This window comes from Priapulus caudatus, unplaced genomic scaffold, assembly GCF_000485595.1.
Source record: "Priapulus caudatus unplaced genomic scaffold, Priapulus_caudatus-5.0.1 Scaffold410, whole genome shotgun sequence".
NCBI classification, from domain to species: domain Eukaryota; kingdom Metazoa; phylum Priapulida; class Priapulimorpha; order Priapulimorphida; family Priapulidae; genus Priapulus; species Priapulus caudatus.
The window spans coordinates 51,173-70,927 of NW_014577471.1; the positions used below are offsets into that span (position 1 = coordinate 51,173).

The 19,755-nt window shown below is 38.3% G+C and overlaps 2 protein-coding genes and 1 long non-coding RNA gene across 3 annotated transcripts; 1 reads left to right on the forward strand and 2 right to left on the reverse strand.

Annotated features, from left to right (window-relative positions):
• Nucleotides 1-436: 436 nt before the first annotated feature.
• On the reverse strand, nucleotides 437-1,513 carry LOC106810102. The gene is made up of 3 exons (XM_014813374.1): nucleotides 1,369-1,513; nucleotides 1,001-1,156; nucleotides 437-491 (listed from the first exon to the last, which is right to left on the reverse strand). The coding sequence occupies exons 1-3, from the start codon at nucleotides 1,507-1,509 to the stop codon at nucleotides 438-440; spliced, it is 351 nt and encodes a 116-aa protein (XP_014668860.1). The 5' UTR covers nucleotides 1,510-1,513; the 3' UTR covers nucleotide 437.
• A 6,874-nt stretch (nucleotides 1,514-8,387) lies between these two features.
• LOC106810099 lies at nucleotides 8,388-12,805 on the forward strand. The gene is made up of 6 exons (XM_014813372.1): nucleotides 8,388-8,640; nucleotides 9,644-9,859; nucleotides 10,886-11,316; nucleotides 11,677-11,766; nucleotides 12,160-12,331; nucleotides 12,657-12,805. Exons 1-6 carry the CDS (start codon nucleotides 8,451-8,453, stop codon nucleotides 12,749-12,751), a joined length of 1,194 nt encoding a protein of 397 aa, XP_014668858.1. The 5' UTR covers nucleotides 8,388-8,450; the 3' UTR covers nucleotides 12,752-12,805.
• Nucleotides 12,806-14,952: 2,147 nt separating this feature from the next.
• LOC106810107 lies at nucleotides 14,953-17,632 on the reverse strand. Its single transcript, XR_001393957.1, has 3 exons — nucleotides 17,366-17,632; nucleotides 16,389-16,477; nucleotides 14,953-16,099 (listed from the first exon to the last, which is right to left on the reverse strand). It is a non-coding gene; the product is annotated as an uncharacterized LOC106810107 (long non-coding RNA).
• Between the last annotated feature and the right edge of the window lie 2,123 nt (nucleotides 17,633-19,755).

The following is a 19,755-nucleotide window of genomic DNA, read 5'->3' on the forward strand; positions in this document are numbered from 1 at the left end:
AATAAAAATTCGCTGTTTCTTTTTTATAGTATAGATTTTAAATTAAATATATTTTAAATATGCAGGATGAAAGAAACAAGTTGTGCACCTGGCGAGAAATATTTTGTTTAAATTTCCGGGGCTGTCGAGTTTCCAAGTGCCGACCCCTAACCATAGATATATACATAACATGTATATATATGTGTTGTATATATCTATGCCCTAACGTATTACGCAAGCGTGCTACCACTGCGCCACAGCGCAAGCTGTCAACAACACGTACTACATCGGTTAAACACGTACTAAATCCGAATATCGTGACCGTACGTCGAGCGGTTAAGATTTGTGCCCAACTGTTGACGGACAGACGCACGGACGCACGGACGATTATGCGATTCTACAAGCTGCATCTGACTACGTCAGATGAGCTAAAAATTATATAACACGCTATATAGAGCTTACTTATCATCTGATGGCGATGGTGGTGGTGACGGTGGCAGTACTTTGAGACTCTACAATATAAAACTCTGATGGAACAACTTATTTATAAACAACACAAATACTGTTAATAAAACTGACAAAATTTATTACAGTCATGCGCGTATTGTCGCAGGAGCGTAAGTCATGCGTGTATTGTAGCAGGAGCCTAAGTCATGTGTGTATTGTAGCAGTAGAGACCAATGAATCCTACTTATATATCCCATCTACATCCCATCCACTGAAACTTCCAAGCTAATCTACGTCTGTCTCACAGCTAATTAACCCATACCCCATCAAAGAAAAACTCAAGATATAAACACGAGAGAAAGTCTCGTTTTTAACGTCTTGTGAAATAAAGCTGAAAGTTAGAAAGAAGGTTGGAAAGAAGCACTATATGTTGCGACGTGGTCAAACCCAGCCGTTTATCGCTAACGAGGAGTGATGAATACTTCTCACTGAAGCCCCTGGCGCTCCCACACCTGCACCCAAACCTCTACGAATGCGCAGCAGCATCACTCCTGCTTCTGTCGCTTGCACTCACCTCCGCTTTGCGTCGGTGGGTCTTCCCAAGGGAGGCAAGCTGAGGGGTGAGCTTGTCCTCAGCATCCTCCGCACGAACAACCTCCGACTTTAAGTCGGCGATATCCTCTTCCATCTTTTCGGCCCCAACGCTCGCCTCGTGGAACTTCTTGTTAGTCTGACAGAGCATAAATTCCAGGCGTGAACTGACGTTTCACGGTGCGAGATTAATTACAAATATATTTTTAATGGTTTTGTAGGGCGAGGCAAGTGCTGCTCTCAATTTTGCCTTCTTGATTACTTGTTTTCTCAATGAATTCTCGTAACACACCCCACTCGTCTCCCCGCAGTTGCGGATGTTGGTGTGATCACGGCTATAGACCCACTCACCTCCCCCATCTCGTTGGAATGAGCCCTCTGTTTCTCCGTCGCATTCTCCATCTCGAGCTGTGCCTGTGCGTCAGTGCTGTGCGTCAATTTTTTTTTTAGTTTTTCTATGATCGTGTCCCGCTCTGCTAGCGCCGCTCGCATAGACTCCACCTGCACATCAAGAACATGGACGCATAAACGCATGCACGCACGCAATCAACGTCTATATATACAGGGCACGAAATTGAGATTTTTGCACCGGCCCAGACGTCATTATGCCTGCGACATTAATTAATAATCGATAATTAATTAATATAGATTATAATTGATGAGTATCGTAGATTTCATTTTCAAGATTGCTCCAATCGCCGCCGAACAACAAGGCCTATAAATAAACACAGGTTAGGAAGGCGCGCCACCATCGCGCCACCTAGGCGCCATTTTGACTCCAGCATTCGATCTATGCAGCAAAATGGAAACCAAGCAGTTTTATGAGAGGTAAGTTAATATCAAGCAAGAGCATAACCCAACCAGGCTGTGTGACTAACGTCAATATACATATTCTACGGTATTCTAACCCTAGCAATACCGTTTCTTGGAGCTAGCATGAGCATAGCTTTAGGGTTGGCGATAGGAGAGCATTTGGTTCTCCGCCACGACCTTCTTTATTCGATCTCCGTCACCTTCTCCCCACATGCAGTCACAGGTGTTTGAGATATTATGTCGTTTTAATGAGATAATATGTCGTTTTAAAGAGATAATATGTCGTTTTAATGAGATAATTATCTCGTTTTAATGAGATAAAAATATTTCTCACATGTCCCTTCCCGGGCTCCGTATATATTGCATAAGAAAAGAAAAATGGTAGGAGGCAGGAGGAGGAGGAGGNTCTTTTTTATAGTATAGATTTTTATAAAAGTTAAATTATATTTTAAAATATGCATGGATGAAAGAAAGACATTTGGCGCACGCTGGCGAGAATATTTTGTTTAAATTCCAGGGCTGTCGAGTTTCCAAGTGCCGACCCCTTAACCATAGATATATAACAACACATGTATAATATATGTGTTTGTAGTGATATCTATGCCCTAAACGCTATTACGCAAGCGTGCTACCACTTGCGGCCACCAGCGCAAGCTGTCAACACACGTACTACATCGGTTAAACACGTAAGCTACATCGGTTACACACACACACTCCTACATCGGTTAAACACGTACTAGCACTCGTTAAACACGTACTACCATTCCGAATATCGTCGACGCGTACGTCGAGCGATTAAGATTTGTGGGGCGCAACTGTTGACGGCACAGACGCACGGACCGCAGACGGACGAGACGATGCATGCGATTCTACAAGCTGCATCTGACTACGTCAGATGAGCTAACAAATTATAATAACACGCTGTATAGAGCCTTACTTATCATCTTGATGCGAATGGTGGTGTGACGTGGCAGTACTTTGAGACTCTACAATATAAAACTCTGAGGGAACAACTTATTTATAAACCACACAAATACTGTAATAAACTGACAAAATTTATTACAGTCATGCGCCGTAATTGTCGGTCATAGCGTAAGTCATGCGTGTATTGTAGCAGGAAGCGGACGTCATCGCGTGTATTGTCGCAGAGCTGGCGTTCATCTCAGCTGTTCCCAGAAGCCGGCTTAATGCGAGAGAAGTTGAGGTGAGCTGTATCTCTGTGTGAAAATAAATCCAGGGAGTCTGGATATCCCTGGATATCCAGGGATTTTATTATTTACCAAGTCTGGATTATCCTGGATTACCCAGGACTTTAAAGGTGAAAAAAAATCGAAAAAAAAAAAATCCAGGAAAATCTAGGGATATCCAGACTTGAAAATATCTAGACTGTCTAGATTTTCCTGGACTTTTTCTCTTGAAAATCCAGACAGTGTAGATATTTCAGGACTTTTATATTATCAAAATCCAGACTGTCAAGATTTCCCTGGACTTTTTGAAAATGTCAAATTACAGGTCTCAGTAAAAGTCCAGAGTGTCTGGATTTTCCTGGACTTTTATAAATTTGTGAATGACAATGAATTTATCAAAAATTCCAAACATCCTAGACTTTAATAATGCTATATGACCATTTTCTCCACTTCTATAGTACTTTTTGACAAAATACAGTCGAACCTCATTACAACGAATCGTTGTATCAAGATTTGACTGTATCGTCAAAAACCTCCAGAGCAATACACAAAAATAAAAAAGTTGTTTTCATGAAATATAATTGTTTATTGTTCAATTTAGAACAGCCCAATAGAGTGAACAAAATTAAGTGTTAATAAATTATACACACAACTTATTCCATCTGAATCTTGAAATACATTTTACATTTCATACAATTTCCAATTAGCTCCACAGTGCACCCTACTCAATAGATGGTCTTAATTAGTAAGACGATGTAGATTGGGTAGACGGGCTATGCATGCATATTCTGAATTGCCATCAAGATACATGAGTTTTTCGACAAAATTTTTTACCATATGAAATGTTGGTGGCTTATTGAGTTCTGGTTTGTGTACCTTAAGCAAGTGATGAACAGCCTTATGGACAAATAACGAGTCAGAATTCCGATTTAATTCATCTACTACTGCAATACATTCTTCTTTTACTTTATGAATAAGAAAGTAACGTACTGCTACAACAATTGACGCCTGTCCATTGTGTACTAATGCAAAATTGCAGACACGTTTTTTCATTCTGGAATACTCTTGACCGAAAAAAACCTGATCATCGGCCACTACTCGGAAAACTTTGTAAAAGTCATCAACCCTGACAGTATCACCTAATAAACACTCAAGTGCCGGTAACATTTTCAAATCTATTTCAGTCACATGCAGTCGACCGACAGCTGAACAATCCTTGAGCTTTGTAAGCTTAACTGGTAATCTCTGTGAACCTACCATATGGTTGACAAACTTTTGAATTGTGGGGTTGTCAATTTTATCAATTTGTTGCTGTATGATTTTTTGCGATTGAAGAATTTTGAGTGCCTGTGTGCATACATTGCCCGAACCATGAACATTGTCCAACAGGTTACCGTTCATATCTTCATAAGCAAAACAAGACCATGCCCACATGGGTCCCCACAATTCAACATAATCAGCCAAATGGGCACCAACATTGTGGACATTTAAACCACAGTTCTGAAGGCCATACAAGTCTTGAAATTGTTGATAGAACGATTTCAAGTTTTGTTTTGCCTCTTGAAGTTCATTTGAAGTAATACTGTCACGTAGCAGTATGTAGATAGAAGACACCAGCAGAGCAAGATTATCGTAGTATTGCTTAGGTAATATGCCATCTAAACAGGGGATAGAATAAAACAGTAACCATACCTCAAACTCATTGGCTTTCCAATGAGTAAGATGATCTTTCAGCCCACGGGGCATCCGGCTAATACAGTCTAGTGGCTTCATTTTCAGAAGTCGACCATCAATAGTAGATATGAGATGCATAATTGAATATGGCATCTTTTTGTACTTTTTGTTAAACCATAATGACGCAAGTTTTTTTACTACACCTAAGAGAACACCGTGCATGTAGTCTGGCACTGTACCTTCAATAATATCAAAATAACCTATGCCTAATAGAGGCGATACATCTTTTACTCCCAGCACAGCATTACCTGTACGACGTGCTGTGAGGGCAGAATCGAGAAACGACTCTTTAGTGCGCTTATTTATTTCAGTAGAAAAAGGATATGATCTCACATTGCCCTTTCCACTTTTAACAACCTTTCCAGGCTCCTCACATGTAATGCAACCCCACTGACCATTGTGATGTGCCATTTCAAGGAGAGGAGCCTTGGCCATGAGATCTGCTGTTCCGAGAAGCAAGACCGCTTTACACAATTTTTCTTCCTCATTTACTACTATATCAAAACCAGAATCATACATGGAGTTCATGTCTTTCGCAAATTGTAGAAAGTATTGGCTGAATATTGGCTTTCCTTCACCTTGCCATAAACCCCAAAGCAACATATTCTTCCGAGAGAAACGCAGTTTAGGTGGCAACTCATTCACTACCAGAAAAATAGGCCATAGATTAACATGCGATGATTTGAATAGAAGCGCACCATCTGTATTATAACAGAGTGTAATGGTAGTATTTGTACCTGATTTGAAATTTGAAGTTGCCTTTTTATAGGCTGAACCATCATAAATATCATGCATTACTTCTGTGGACTGCTTTCTGGAATGTATGGCTTGCCAAATCGATGGACGGGATAACAATTCACCAATTTGTTTTTCTAGAGGTAAAGTGGCAAAGAAACAATTTTTAACACACTTCTTTTGTTCCTCGATTGAACCTTTGTATCTCATCCCTTGACATTTACCTTTGGAACATTGCACTATACTTTTATCATCTGGAAAAAGAGTTCCACAGATACTACACATGTCATGAAACTGAATCTCTGTCTCAATGTCACCAATTGACTCGTATACTTTTTTCAGACTTGGAATATCTGAGTCTGATACTATACTAAAAAGATCTATCATATCAGAAGCGGCAGCATGATTGAGTTTGTGCCTTAAAACAAATGAAATCACTGCTATGTTTTTCTGAATGTCAAGATCAATATAATCCGGTGCTTTATCCTTTTTCACAACATGTAAAAATTCACTAGTATCTATATCTTCTTCAGAATCACAAGGTTCATCTGCTACACAATCAGAAGGTTCATCTGCCACACAGTCATGATAATTATCAACACCATCAGTGTCTGAAATGTCTGAGGTCGTATCATCCATTTCATAATTTTCATCAATACATGTATTTGATGTCAATGTTGTATCAACAGAAATATCAACAGGCTCATCACCTGTCGATAAAGCAGCTATGGGATCAGTTTGCTCAGCTTCGTACAAGTTAAAAATGGTTTTATCATTACCTGTACACTCTTGTTTCCTTTTAGGTGTAACAGACATATCTACATTTTCTTCCATACCACTATCAGTATCATCGAAACATGCACTACTTTCACCAAACTCCCATCTTCTTTTGGTAGTGTATGGTATGGGAATCTCAGTATCACTAAGATATTCTTTGTATTTTCTCTTCTGAGATAAAACACCTGAAAAAAATAAAAATTCATTTTTATTAAAATATACATTTTTATTTACAATGATGTAGTACCCCTACAACAAGGACCTATACATTGTAAACCTAAGGCCAAAAAATACACATTTCAGGCCTTGAAATTCATCAAAATATCCTTGGATAGGGATGAAAAATATGATTAATTCACTATGGATTTGAGAAGATCCAAGGACAAAATCCATCAAAATGTCCTAGGAGGGAAAAATTTAATTTCTAGCCCTGACATTTTATATCATTTGGTATCAATCTTTTGAAAATATCTGTATCTTTTGAAAAGATTTTATCACACTGAATTACCTTCGATTCTATGGATATCAGTCAGATGAGTCAAAAATCGTTGTTTTCTGCTCAATACTTGCTGGCATAGTGGACATTTGAATGAACCATTTTCCAACTGGTAAACTGTTATGTCTGAAATGGAAAGATACAGTCATGATTACAACAAAACAATTACAAATCATTCAGGCTGAGGTAAGTCAAGGGTAGGTATAACGTATCTTGTATTGTATATTCTACCCAAAGACTGTGTAAAGGATAGAGCATTTTCCATGAATTCTCATACCTCATAAGTGTGATAAGTATATTCCAATGCAAGTTAATATATATTGATGCGTATCGAAGGTGTACAGAAGTGCTGCGAGTTCATGAATCATGAGTAAAATTGGATTCGTGAAATGGTGACTGGCTATGGACGGAGGAATTAAATACAATGAATTCGGTTTTCTATAGTTTAATTCATTTGGAACTAATCCCGCGGAGCGGGTAAAGGCTAGTTTAATATAAAATAAAAGGTTACCTGATAAGTCAATATCATCTATCCTAAATTCAGTACTTTTCCAAACCATGTTATGTTCAGTCTTGCAATGGCTAATCAAACGTTGTTTTCGGGATAACACCTGTTCACAGGCTGGACACTGCCATTTATCACCTTGAAAATAAAAATATTGGTATACATGAATGTATATCGGCTTATAAATGACATTTGGTTAATAGCCCTATAAGTATATCTACACTAGTATTTTAGCGACCCGAACCGGTTTAGTCTAGACCGGTACGGCACGCTATTTCATCATCGACCGTGTATACTTAACTAGTTTTTAACATTAGCGTTTTGGTCCGGATTGTGGGCCTGCAAATTTGGCGGTCTATTTCGGAACGGAAAAAGGCGAGCCATTTGAGACCGGTTCGGTATTTTTCCTACTCCTAGTATAGACGGTCACGAAATTTGCAAATTTTCCTAGTGTAAGTAGATGGGGCTAATGTTTGTACTTTTCAGAAAAGCACTTGTACTTGTAGCCAGGATCACAGAATTTACTTTTACTGAAAAAATGTTTAACAATGTCAGTGAAAATTATACAATAGTCAATATTAATCAATAATGAAATCCATTGATTTAAAAGCATAGTGAAAACTTCAGTCTGATTAGGTCTACAGAACGACGCCTGACAGCATACGGTCACGGAACAAAGTGGGCTAAAAATAAAAACTGCATTGCCACTGTGACCTTCAAAGCAACAGGCTAAATTTTACTTACCAAGTACAACTGATGATATTTTTTCATCCATTTTCAGTTAAGTCAGTGTAGCAGTGTCAGCAGACAGCAGTAGCCTGGGTTTGTCTATATTCAGGCCGGTACAGGAGATAATTTGCATATTTTGTCACGTGGCTTGTGTTATAACCAATCGGATGTAATCGCGTGTTCGTGACGTCACTTCCAGCTGTATCGCAAGCGATCTGGGTTTGTACAGTACCCAAGTACAGTACAGTATTCAGGCCGGTACAGGAGATAATTTGCATATTTTGTCACGTGGTTTGTGTTATAACCAATCAGATGTAATCGCGTGTTCGTGACGTCACTTCCAGCTGTCTGCATCGCAAGCGATCTCATGTGTAGACAAACCACTGAGACAAACCTGTTCGCTTTTCACTTTGTTGTCTATTATATCCGATTTATACATCTCTATTCATCTTTCAAAATGAAACAAATTATTGTGTTTTTCGAAGCGGATTCAACTGTGTCTAGACTCACGCCTAATGCGTGTTTTAGGCACGAAGAAAGCAGCAAGAAAGAAGAAAAAGAATTTCAAGCTGGGGAAAGAATTTTTGTAAAATGGCGCGTCGGGCATAAAATTGAAAACTTTGACGCCGTTATTTTAGGCGTGTTTGGTAAGTTTACATTGACTCACTTCTCGAAATATCTAGATTTATTATGTGAAAAATCAAAAGATTCTCCCCATCATCATCAATCATAACAATAATGATATTGATAAGGCCAAAAATTAAAAAGAAATATATATGTGGTTCCGATTTCCTTAATTTTTTTTCATGGGTAGGGTAGGTAGGAAAAAGTTAAAAAATTTTATTGGACAATCTGAATTTTGAAAACCACAACCAAAAACTTCACGGCGACAACCTTCTTCGCCGTGGTCGCCATTTTGCACCAGCGACTGATTTACGTCATTACGACACTCGGCAGCGAACGATTTCCGGTTATTCACAGTTAAAAACGTTTTGAACTGTATACGTACGGTATTTTTTATTTCTAATTCTATACTTATTAACAACATTTTTATTCCTACATGAATGACGATGTTTATGAATGTGTAAAGGTGATACATTAGAAAAATTGAAGTCACATGATTTATATGTTCAAAATGACGGCGGCTGTATAAAACATGAAAAAACAATTTTCAGTCGCAAGGAAAATTAACGAGTTGGTCGGGAAATCGAACCACACATATTTTTTTTTGGCCTACTAGGCATTTGAATTGAATTGTTTGAATCTACTACGGCTAGCGCTTTTTCCAACCGATTTCAAGGCGACGTCCTTAAAATTAAGTACGATATATTGAAAACAAATTTTTAAACTTACAAATAAATCCTTATTGACCTTAACCCTTACTCTAAATCAAACACCAACCCTTACCCAAAACCTAATCGTGACTACTTATCCTCGCTGGTGTGGTGTAGTGTACTGTACTGTAGGTAGACGGACAACAGTGAAAGTATCGGGAAATTAACAGACAATCGCAGTGAATCGGAAAAGTACCGAGATTTTACAGCTCTAAGTGTAGATAGGGCTAAAGCTAATATTTTGTATGGCCTACTAAATTAATAAATAAAATAATAAAGGCCATTATTGATCATGATGATGTAAATTTGTTTTCAGATACTGTTGCAGTGGCCGAAAAATTCCTCAGTAAAGTCAGAAAACCGGTACAAGATTATTTAAGCAGATACGAGCCGATTGATGGACTGTATAGTTATATAAAATCCCTATCACCGAGTAAAACAGCACCATCAAAGGACAGTAATGATGTGGAGGATATTAACCCTTTACAAAAACAACCAAGGAAAAGAAAAGTAAAGGCGCCGGAAATTGAAGGTAAAGTTTTAATGAACATTTTTTAGATATACATAAAAATAGATTGTGACTTTTAATGGCCAGGAAATCCAGCTGTTTGCACGTAAAAATTTCATGCAACAAAAAATTATCGGACAAAAGACACTTTACTTCTACGCGTCGTTGTAATTATTTTGAAATGTTCTGCGAATGACTACTGATTTTGATAATTAGACTCGGACATAATGGGACATCTTAAACCACGTAGCAATTTATGACGCATTATCCAACTGACCGAGTCAAATTTCAGTTTATGTCGACGTATCCTCTGTCGCATTAAATAATTTTTTTTAAATACATGTAAAAATTAAAAATGGAGAATAAAATAAGTTTTTGCGCTATGTTAGTACCCTAAACCTTCTCATTTCATACTTTCTTTATCATTTGATACATCATTTTCTTCTAGTATAAAAAAACAAAATACAAAAAACAAACGATCAGAAACTACGAATTAATTTTAAATGGCCTAATGTATATCAAAATGTCCTTAGGATATAAAATTTAATAAAATATTCTAGCCTAAGCCCTGATATTGAAGATATTGCTATTTCAAGAATTTTCATTTTAATAAATAATTTGACATTTGATTTGTGAAAAAAATTTATGAACTAAATATTCTTGTCATTCATTATTCAAAAAATAATTAAATACCTCACACAACGTTGTGCACAAATCCATTTCGATGTCCAATTAAGGATGACGTCAGGAAAGTTGTATGCTTTACAATTTATGTGATTGACGATTTATATGACGTCAAAAATATTACTCATTACTATTCCTGTCACATATAATACAGTAAACTTCACTTATAATGTATCAGTCGGGACCAGAACAAATATATGTTATATCCGATGAAAAACATAAGGGTTATAGTAAATTGGGACCAAATAATTTCTATGTTATAAGTGATTATATGTTATATCTGACTATGTTATAAGCGAAGTTTACTGTATTTAATTTTTTCTTTTTTAAATTATTAAATAAACTTGTAATTGATTTGTATTATAGATACTGATAGTGATGACTATGTAGATAGTATCCTGGCCATGAGACGGCAGTCATCGTTTATAGTCGATGAAACACCAGCATCAGCTGCAGCCAACGAAAAACCATCAGCTGCAGCCAACGAAAATCCATCAGCTGCAGCCAACGATAGATCAGTCAATAATATAAACATTCCGTCAACAAATCGTTTCATCGCGACATCACCCATCCATCATCAAAGTCCCAATACGTTCAGCCATTCTTCATCACCAGTAGCATCATCCTCGTATAACCACAACAATGATTACAGTAACTATGACGGCAGTTTTTGTCAGCTGCTTAATAGCACTGCCAACACACTCTATGGTGATACGACATATCAACCAACACAAGATGACAGAATAAGACAGCTAGAGGAATCTGTCCGATTATTAACAGAAAGAGTAGTGTACCTGGTTAGTATTATTTACATGTATTATGCTATTAAGGCTTCACAAAACATAATCACAGTCTCAACTGTTAGTATTTCGACATTGGATTGATAAGGTTTCTACGACCATATAAATTAAATTTTCTAACTTCTGGGTAACTTCAAATATCATGCCGAATAATTGGCAACGACGACATAATGCCACTTATAACCCAGGCCTATAATCCTAATGGATAGAATGATAAATAGAAACAGATATTTAATCTGTCAAAAATCTAGTTTCATGCCACCCTTTAACTAGCATTAAAGATATACTCGAGATACTCAAGATTGATCATCTTTGTCAATCCAAGAATTTTCTAATGTTCATCTTAATAATTTTCAGGAGTCCAGAAATGATTTTGGTGACATTTCGACAGCAGGAGCTAAAACATTTTCGAAAGGACCAGATCCACTCTTTAATGGCAAAACAAAGGTACGTTTTTTTTAAACCAAGTCCGGCTTGAATAGCATAAGTGGTTTTCAGTATAACGAATAACGATAATAATAGAAATGAACTATAAGAACCACGGTCTGAATTTATGGCTCCCATTTACAGCATTATAATGATATTATCCAATGTTTGCTGCAGTGCATTGAATTATCAGTCCATGGTTTTTACATTTAAAAATGGCAGACTTTTTTCAATATGCCCTAAAATGTTTTGTACTATTACAATATGCAATATGCCCAATATATTACAATATTTTTTACAATATGCCCTACATGTATGCCAACAACAAACAACCGTGATACCCCTATACCATGCTACGGGTTAGACGGACTTGAACATATATTTTTGTTAATACAAGCATCGTTTTTTTCACAGGAAGAGTTGAAAGATATGATTAGGGATCTACCTATGACGAAAGGTGTTAAAGTCCTGTTTGAAACGGTTCTCACTAAGGAGGATGTCTTGAATTGCAGCCTTGGTGGAGGTGGTGGCGCGAAAAATGAAAAGAGACCCCCAATCAGCAAAGAAAAGAAAATTGTTTTAGATGGTATGTATATCAGCTTTCTGAACATAATGCAACTCATAGTTTTTACAGAACCTGACTTGGCCATTTCAGATGACATTGAGATAAAGTATAAACTATCGTATCAAAGTCCCTTGCTTGAGACAAAGATAGAAATTGGGAGAAAGCAGACAGTATTTAAAGTTTGCTCTATTTTCAGTTTAATTGGGATCCTTAATCATTAATGTGTGAACAAAATCCATCAAATGGCCTGATTTTCGGGTTCCTAACTTCCTATAGCTTGTATTATTAATGGTGTTTATTGATATTGATAATGTTTGTACATGTATTTTTTAAATATGTTTTTTAGAAGTATTATCGACTGTCTACAGCAGCGCCAAAACCGGGGAACTGGGAACAAAGATGAGAGATAGACTGAAGCTGTTACGTCTCATGTATAAATAGGAAGAATAAAAACTTTTCAAGTAAAATTTAGTTTTTTGAATGTACATAATTATCTGATCAACAATGCAAAAAAGACTTTTATTAGAACTTCAGTAAGATTTTGTTTGTTGGGGGATTACATGATAAGGTTAGTACTGTTTAATTTGTTTTCATGGAATTTACCAAATTTTTTTGAAAATTTAGGTAAATTTTATCATGATACGGTGTTTTGATGGAATTTACCAAAATTTTTGGAAAATTTAGGTAAATTTGATCATGATAGTCTTTTTATTGGACGCTGCGCTTCTGTTATTTGTTTTGATGGAATTTACCAAAATGTTTGGAAAATGTAGGTAAATTTGATCATGATAGTCTTTTTATTGGACGGTGTTTTGATGGAATTTACCAAAATTTTTGGAAAATTTAGGTAAATTTGATCATGATACAGTCTTTTTATTGGAAGTCTGGATAACCCTGGATATCCAGACTCCTTGACAGTAATCCAGACAGTCTGGATTTCCCTAGATTTATTTAAATGAAAAATCCAGACAGTCTGGATTTCCCTGGATTTATTTAAATGAAAAATCCAGACAGTCTAGATAACCCTGGATATCCATACTGCTAACTACTACCCTGGATATCCCTGGATATCCCTGGATATCCCTGGATTTCCTGATTAACCAATACCACAATTTACCACAGAATCCAGACTTTTGAGAAGTCTGGATTTCCCTGGCTATCCAGACTTCAGCAGAAGTCCTGAGAGTCTGGATATCCAGGGATATCCAGACTTATTTTCACACAGTTGTCTGTATTTGATTTTCTCATCATTCTTTTTCATTTCCTGCTCGTTCTCCAATTTACCATCCTCTGTGCTGTTGGTTCTCTTCCGTAGCAATTATGTGTGCGTGCGGACGTGCGTGTCTCTGTGTTATATATACATTTACATATAGACATAAAAATTACAAATAATTATGCGTAATATGCGTTTTATTAGATCAGTGTTCAAAACACATGATTAATTCACAATGCTATTAAATTTCAGCGATTGTATGACAGTCACACGTTGGAAAGAGTAATACTCATCAAAAAACACAAACATTCACCATCAGGTTGTATGACGTAAGAAGGTTTCATGGCTTTCACAAGCAATTCCTAGTTCAGCTTCAATCTGGAAAGAAGCTGTAACAGTTGAGTTGCATTCGTTGGCATTCCAGCTCCATGTTCACATGTGTACTGTGTGCTCGCGTTTGACAGAGCAAGCTGCTATACATGTGAGTCTGACAGTCGAGATATACTTTCTGCTTACATCTGTACGACATCTCTCTAATTATTATACATGTTGTTGTGTTATAGAGCTAGTGTCTTCAGAGCGTAAGCTTCACTCACTTCAAATGTTACATTTGAATGATTTTTTTTCGTGTGATATTCATGTGTGTCTTCAAAGTACGCGAATGCGAGAAGGTAGCATCACAAGATGCGNGTCTCGAACAGCTTTATTTGTGAGACAAACGAAACACAGTGAAGACTGAAACATAACAGAAGTCAACAGTATAAGTAACCTGGTTAGAACCAGAAACTTTACACTAAGACTGTAATATATAAATTGAAAAAGGAGGAAAAAGTGCAAAGTTATAGTGGTTTAGTAGAGTGTTTGAATCTGAGCAAAAAACCTGCATATAAGGAAATATGCAGTCATACCTGCATATAACTCAAGGAAAATGGCAAAAGTGTGAACAGATGTCTGTTATCACGAACATGTATCATTATCATGTATAAAGGGTTCATGGCATTACTTAGAGATCTGTCAAAAACTAGCAAAGAATCTGTCTGTACGTAATTAACATTTCAATATTTCAAGNTTAGGGGTAGGGTCAGGGTTAGGGTTAGGGTTAGGGTTAGGGTTAGGGTTAGGATTAGGGTTAGGGTTAGGATTAAGGTTAGGGTTAGGGTTAGGATTAGGGTTAGGGTTAGGGTTTTTGCATCATGATATCTGTCCCCACACCATAGATTAATTTTTGTGGATCACAATGCCTATAGGCTATATATAGCGCGGCGACACATATATATTTAGTGTGGGTGTTAGTGTTGGCGGTGTTGGAGTGAGGGTTACCTTTATGGTTAACGTTTTGAACGTCATCGTCAACGTTATCACGTGACCTCCCTCCACGCCCGTGGGATAGCAACACCCTAGTCAGTAACACTAACAGTGCCCGATTTTAGACTTGTAATATAGTGTTTGCTTACTTTATTTTAGGTTAGCTCACGCAGCGAACATCTACAGCTCTACTATAAGATGTATAACGTAAACCAGAGCACGTATATCAATATACGTGCTCTCAAATGAACACAAACTTATCAACATGTTTTTTATGATTTTTTACAATTATTTACGATTATTTACACCGTCATCTATAATATTAATAATCACCAAATACAATCAGCAGATGGCACCACCTGCTTAATTGTTCATTAGCCACGTCTGGAAAAATGGCGGGGACCATTGGAAAGTTTGAGTTGTTGTTTAAAAAGAAATCGACGTTATTTCTCTTTATTACCACGATCGCTATTCTGTCTACCGTACACAGCGTTATTGCTCAAGGTCACAGTGACGAGTACGATGAGGGAGACTTGGAAAATCCTTCATACAAATGGTCTAAGGAGGCTAACGTAGAGCATGATCACGAACCGGTACCTCACCGCCATGGTCACGATATCACGTCATCAAAAGATATCAGAATACATCTCACACCAACAATCAAATTCCCATCGCAGCGGGTGCCAGCTGGGATCAGGTGGAGATCGGTCTCTACATTATAGGCTGAACGTCAACTTTGTTATCGTAGACCGTTGATGGAAACGTGGTGAAGTTATGGAGTTTCTTGTACGTGGCGTGTAAAAATTTCTCATACTGCATCACCCGATTTAACCCCATGCACTTCCCATGCATTCAGTGTCGTATATGCGCACCGGCCCGTCTTATGTAAAAAAATCTCAATTAGAACTAATTTGCCTCGATGACAACGATGCCCTCGTCCGAAGGAGATCTTTGCTGCGGTGAAGCTCTGACCTGCTGCGGTGCCCTAGAAAGTTTCAACTAAACCTGAGGGCAACGCTCGCCTTACCCCCCTCGATTAAAAACTAAAACTGGACCGCCCCCCACACCTCCCGGCGACAATCGCTGCGTCTGCACCGTTGGCACGTGCTCGCGCTGCACTCACGTACGTTACCGTCGTAGATCCGTGTCACGGCGTTGACTCCCATCTTCGCGGGGATGAACAACGGGGAGGCGGGTCGGTCTGGCACTGCGCGTTCGCCTCCTCCACCCTGTCCCCCGAGTTCCTCCAAGTAGAGCTCCATCTACACATCCTAGAGGCGCGAGCAAACACAGTGCATTAGAAACTAACTGTTTCACGCAAGCAATTGCTACCAGAGATGGCATTTCCAATTGAGGAAAAGGAAAAAGGTGGCCCTTATAAAAAAATATTGTAACTGTGTAAAGGCTCCTCGAAAGAAACATCAAGTGTTCTTCATGCACAGGTAACCCATTCTACGTAGGTGGTTTAATTGTATAACTGTTTGCGTGCGCTGAGTGGGCCGAGTGTTAACCGACCACCAGTAGCAGTATTAAAATGATTGATAGTACACACATAACTACCTGCAAAGAACCTCCTGGTCGTTACCTGTCGTGCAGCGCCGCCTGGTGATACCTGGTGCTTTCGACCCTCGACAGCCTCCACATTAAACCTGTGTTAGAGACCAGGAGCCCGTTGTCAGAAACAAAATTAGTCTTAACATTAGTCTTAACAATAACATTTTCTCGTAGACCGTCGACAGCGCTTTGTTTCGTATTGTTATCAGGAAATCTGCTGCGATTTTTAATTCAGGTAACTTCGCAGCGTTTCTGTCGACGGTCTAAGAGAAAAAGTTAATGTTAAGACTAATGTTAAGACCAATTTTGTTTCTGACAACAGGCCCCAGGCAGCTTTATAGAATGCGCGTCTTTATATAGAGAATGCTTGAGAGTTGTGAATACAGCAGTTATATAGTGAAACCACTCACACAGAATAAATGCTTCACATAAAGCAGTATTTTTACGTTTCTCCTCATTGAGTTTATTCTTCCATTTTATAGATGCTAGATCATCTAAATAGTGGGAGTAGGTGGTGTGTCAACAAAATTTTGTGTGTAATGCCTGTATAATGCACAGGGACCTGAGGAATAGTTTGTAAAACGTTAAGAGCAGTTTAGCCACCCATCGAGTTATGTTATATAAAAAGAGAAGCTCGACCTTTTCTCTTTTTATATAACATAACTCGATGGGTGGCTAAACTGTTCTTAACGTTTTACAAACTATGCCTCAGGTCCTTGTGGTGTAATATTGTTGCAGAAGGAAAACTTAATATAACAATAAAGTGTGAAATTAGGGGTGAGAACTAGGTTGGAGAACATGTGATAGGATGTGCACGAAAGTGAGAAAAAAAGTGCAGGTAAGAATACCCCTCACAAGCGATGTGCGACATTCGAGACGCTCTATTCAAGCTACACTGCTATGCTTAGTTGACCATAGCAATACTAAATGCTCAATATATCCTCCAATAAATGGTTTCAGCCACTTAAACTGTTCACACTTACCTAACATAATAGACCCGGTCATTGTGCAAACGAAAGCAGCAATTACCCTCCGTCCTATCAATGAGCAACTTTATTTTCTCCGATGCTGAGAAATAAATAAAAAGTATATTAATTTTAATTTATACTTTCTTCACAAACAGAAGGCTACAATCTAATGTCATTTTCTGATGCGATGTGTGGGAGGATAAAACATTTAAGAGTATTTTTCTGTGTGCACATCACACCAATGAATGCAGACCAAAAATTACTGGTAGTAACTAGTGGTAAAATGGTCTTATCGAGACTAAAGTAAAGTGTCACCATTTTTAAGTATAAAACCAAACCTGCCACATTTGTAAGCACTTGAGCTGTTTAAAAAATAAAATGATTGTAAATAAACACGAATTGCACTTACTACCAAAGTCTTGATGTTTGACTCTATTGTTGTATTGTCTGTTAGACTAATAATTCCACGCAAATTTCGTTCAAATATATAAAAGTAAATACCTCTGCAACACACACTCAGACACTGTGTCTGTGACACAGTCGTACTGCATCATGATCTAGAACTATAGCCCGCGTACAGTTGCCGCAGGGCTATAGAACATTCTATTACAAATGCTCGGAACCAACTTATTCACGGTTACTCGCGGCTATAAAACGTCTGTGGAAGGCAATTAATGCCTCTTATCCGAAGTGAGTATGTCTTAAGTTATATCAGTTACTATAAAGTTTAACCTCTAACTATCGTTGAAATGGTCTACTTGTGGTATTTCTTGTGAACGAACATTATTTACGAACTTCAAATGGCCATTTTTGGTGGCGCTGCAGCAGCACCAGACTCCAGTCAGCAGGGATATGTATTTCCACACGTGGAGGAGTGGGCGGGTTGTGTTGGTTGTGGACAAAAACATTGTTTTCTACTTCTACTTCTACTCTATATTGGCCACCATCAACATACTGATGATTATGCCAACGGCTATAGCTAGCCATGGGGTGTGACCTATAGCTTGGGTAAAGCCAGGTAGTTAGGGTTTTAGCCGAATGGCACTGAGGGTGGTCACAGCCAGAGTTTTTTTGCGCCCTCAGTGGTTCTTTTACGTCCCCATTGGCCTTAGTATTACTGGAGAAGGGACCGTCATTTTACGTGGTCATCCGAGCCATGGGAGATTCACAGTCTCCAATGTTGAGAGCCAGGTTTTACACCTTGAGAAAATTCACTGCCCCGGCAAAGGTTTGAACTAACATCCTTCAGTGGACAGTATACGTGGCCTAACCACTGGGCCACGAAGGCGCGCTTTGTAGTTGTCAAGTAACAAATTAAGCGATAAAAAAAGATTGTAATATTAGTTTTGTCATGAAAGAAGAACAAATTACTAATACTATTATTAATTTGTTACTTGACAACAACCTTTTGTCCACAACCAACACAATCCGCCCACCACTCCACGTGTGGAAATACATAGTTCCCGCTGACTGGCTGGAGTAAGTTGGTCCCTAGCATTCGTAATAGAATGTTCTATAGCCCTGTGGCAACTGTACGCGGGCTATAGTACTACTAGTACTACTAGAGCTAAGGCCATGAGAATTGAGGTATGAGTTTACCGTCCGAGATATTTTGAAAAGTGAGGAGGCTTTTTTTCATTTTTCATTATTCATTTAATATTTGTAGTTAACCCATTGTTCATTATGCGACATCCGCATACATGTGTGTAATAATTGGGCTTGCAAAACTTGGCTCGGAGAAAGAAACGGAACAAAACCAAAACCAAAACCAAACCCAATGTCTCAAAGAGCCAGAGGGGGATCAGGACCCCAATGAAGGATGTAAATAGGACCTATGGCGTTTTTGTATTGGTAATGTATGTTTTAATCGCTCTGAATGGACAACTTGAGTTTTAATGATTTAAAAATGAAAATAATGAAATACTTTTGAAATAATGAATATTTTCGGCGGTGGCTCTGACAGCATGTGGGCGGTGGGCGGTTCGTAAACTCATACCTCAATTCTCATGGCCTAATCATGATCTAGCTCCAAGAAACGGTATCGCTAGGGTTAGGATACCTGTATAGACAATCCGTCGCACAGCCTGGTCGGGCTAAATCATGATCATGCATGCACGGTAGTAGCTCTAGGACTATAGCCCGCGTAAACCGACCAGGCTCTCCGACTGTTACACGACGGAGGACGCAGTGTTACACGACGGCTACGCCTGTTCCAGGCTTTCCGACTGTTACACGACGGCCACGCAGTGTTAAAGGCATAATTCGACCATCGATTATGCAATTTTAACGAATGCTACAGTAACTGGCACCATGTGTAGTTAATAAGTACATTACCTTATAGCCAAACGCGTATTAGTTTGTCCAATATCACTGCTGGTTACTAAGAAATGTCTAATTGAAATCCG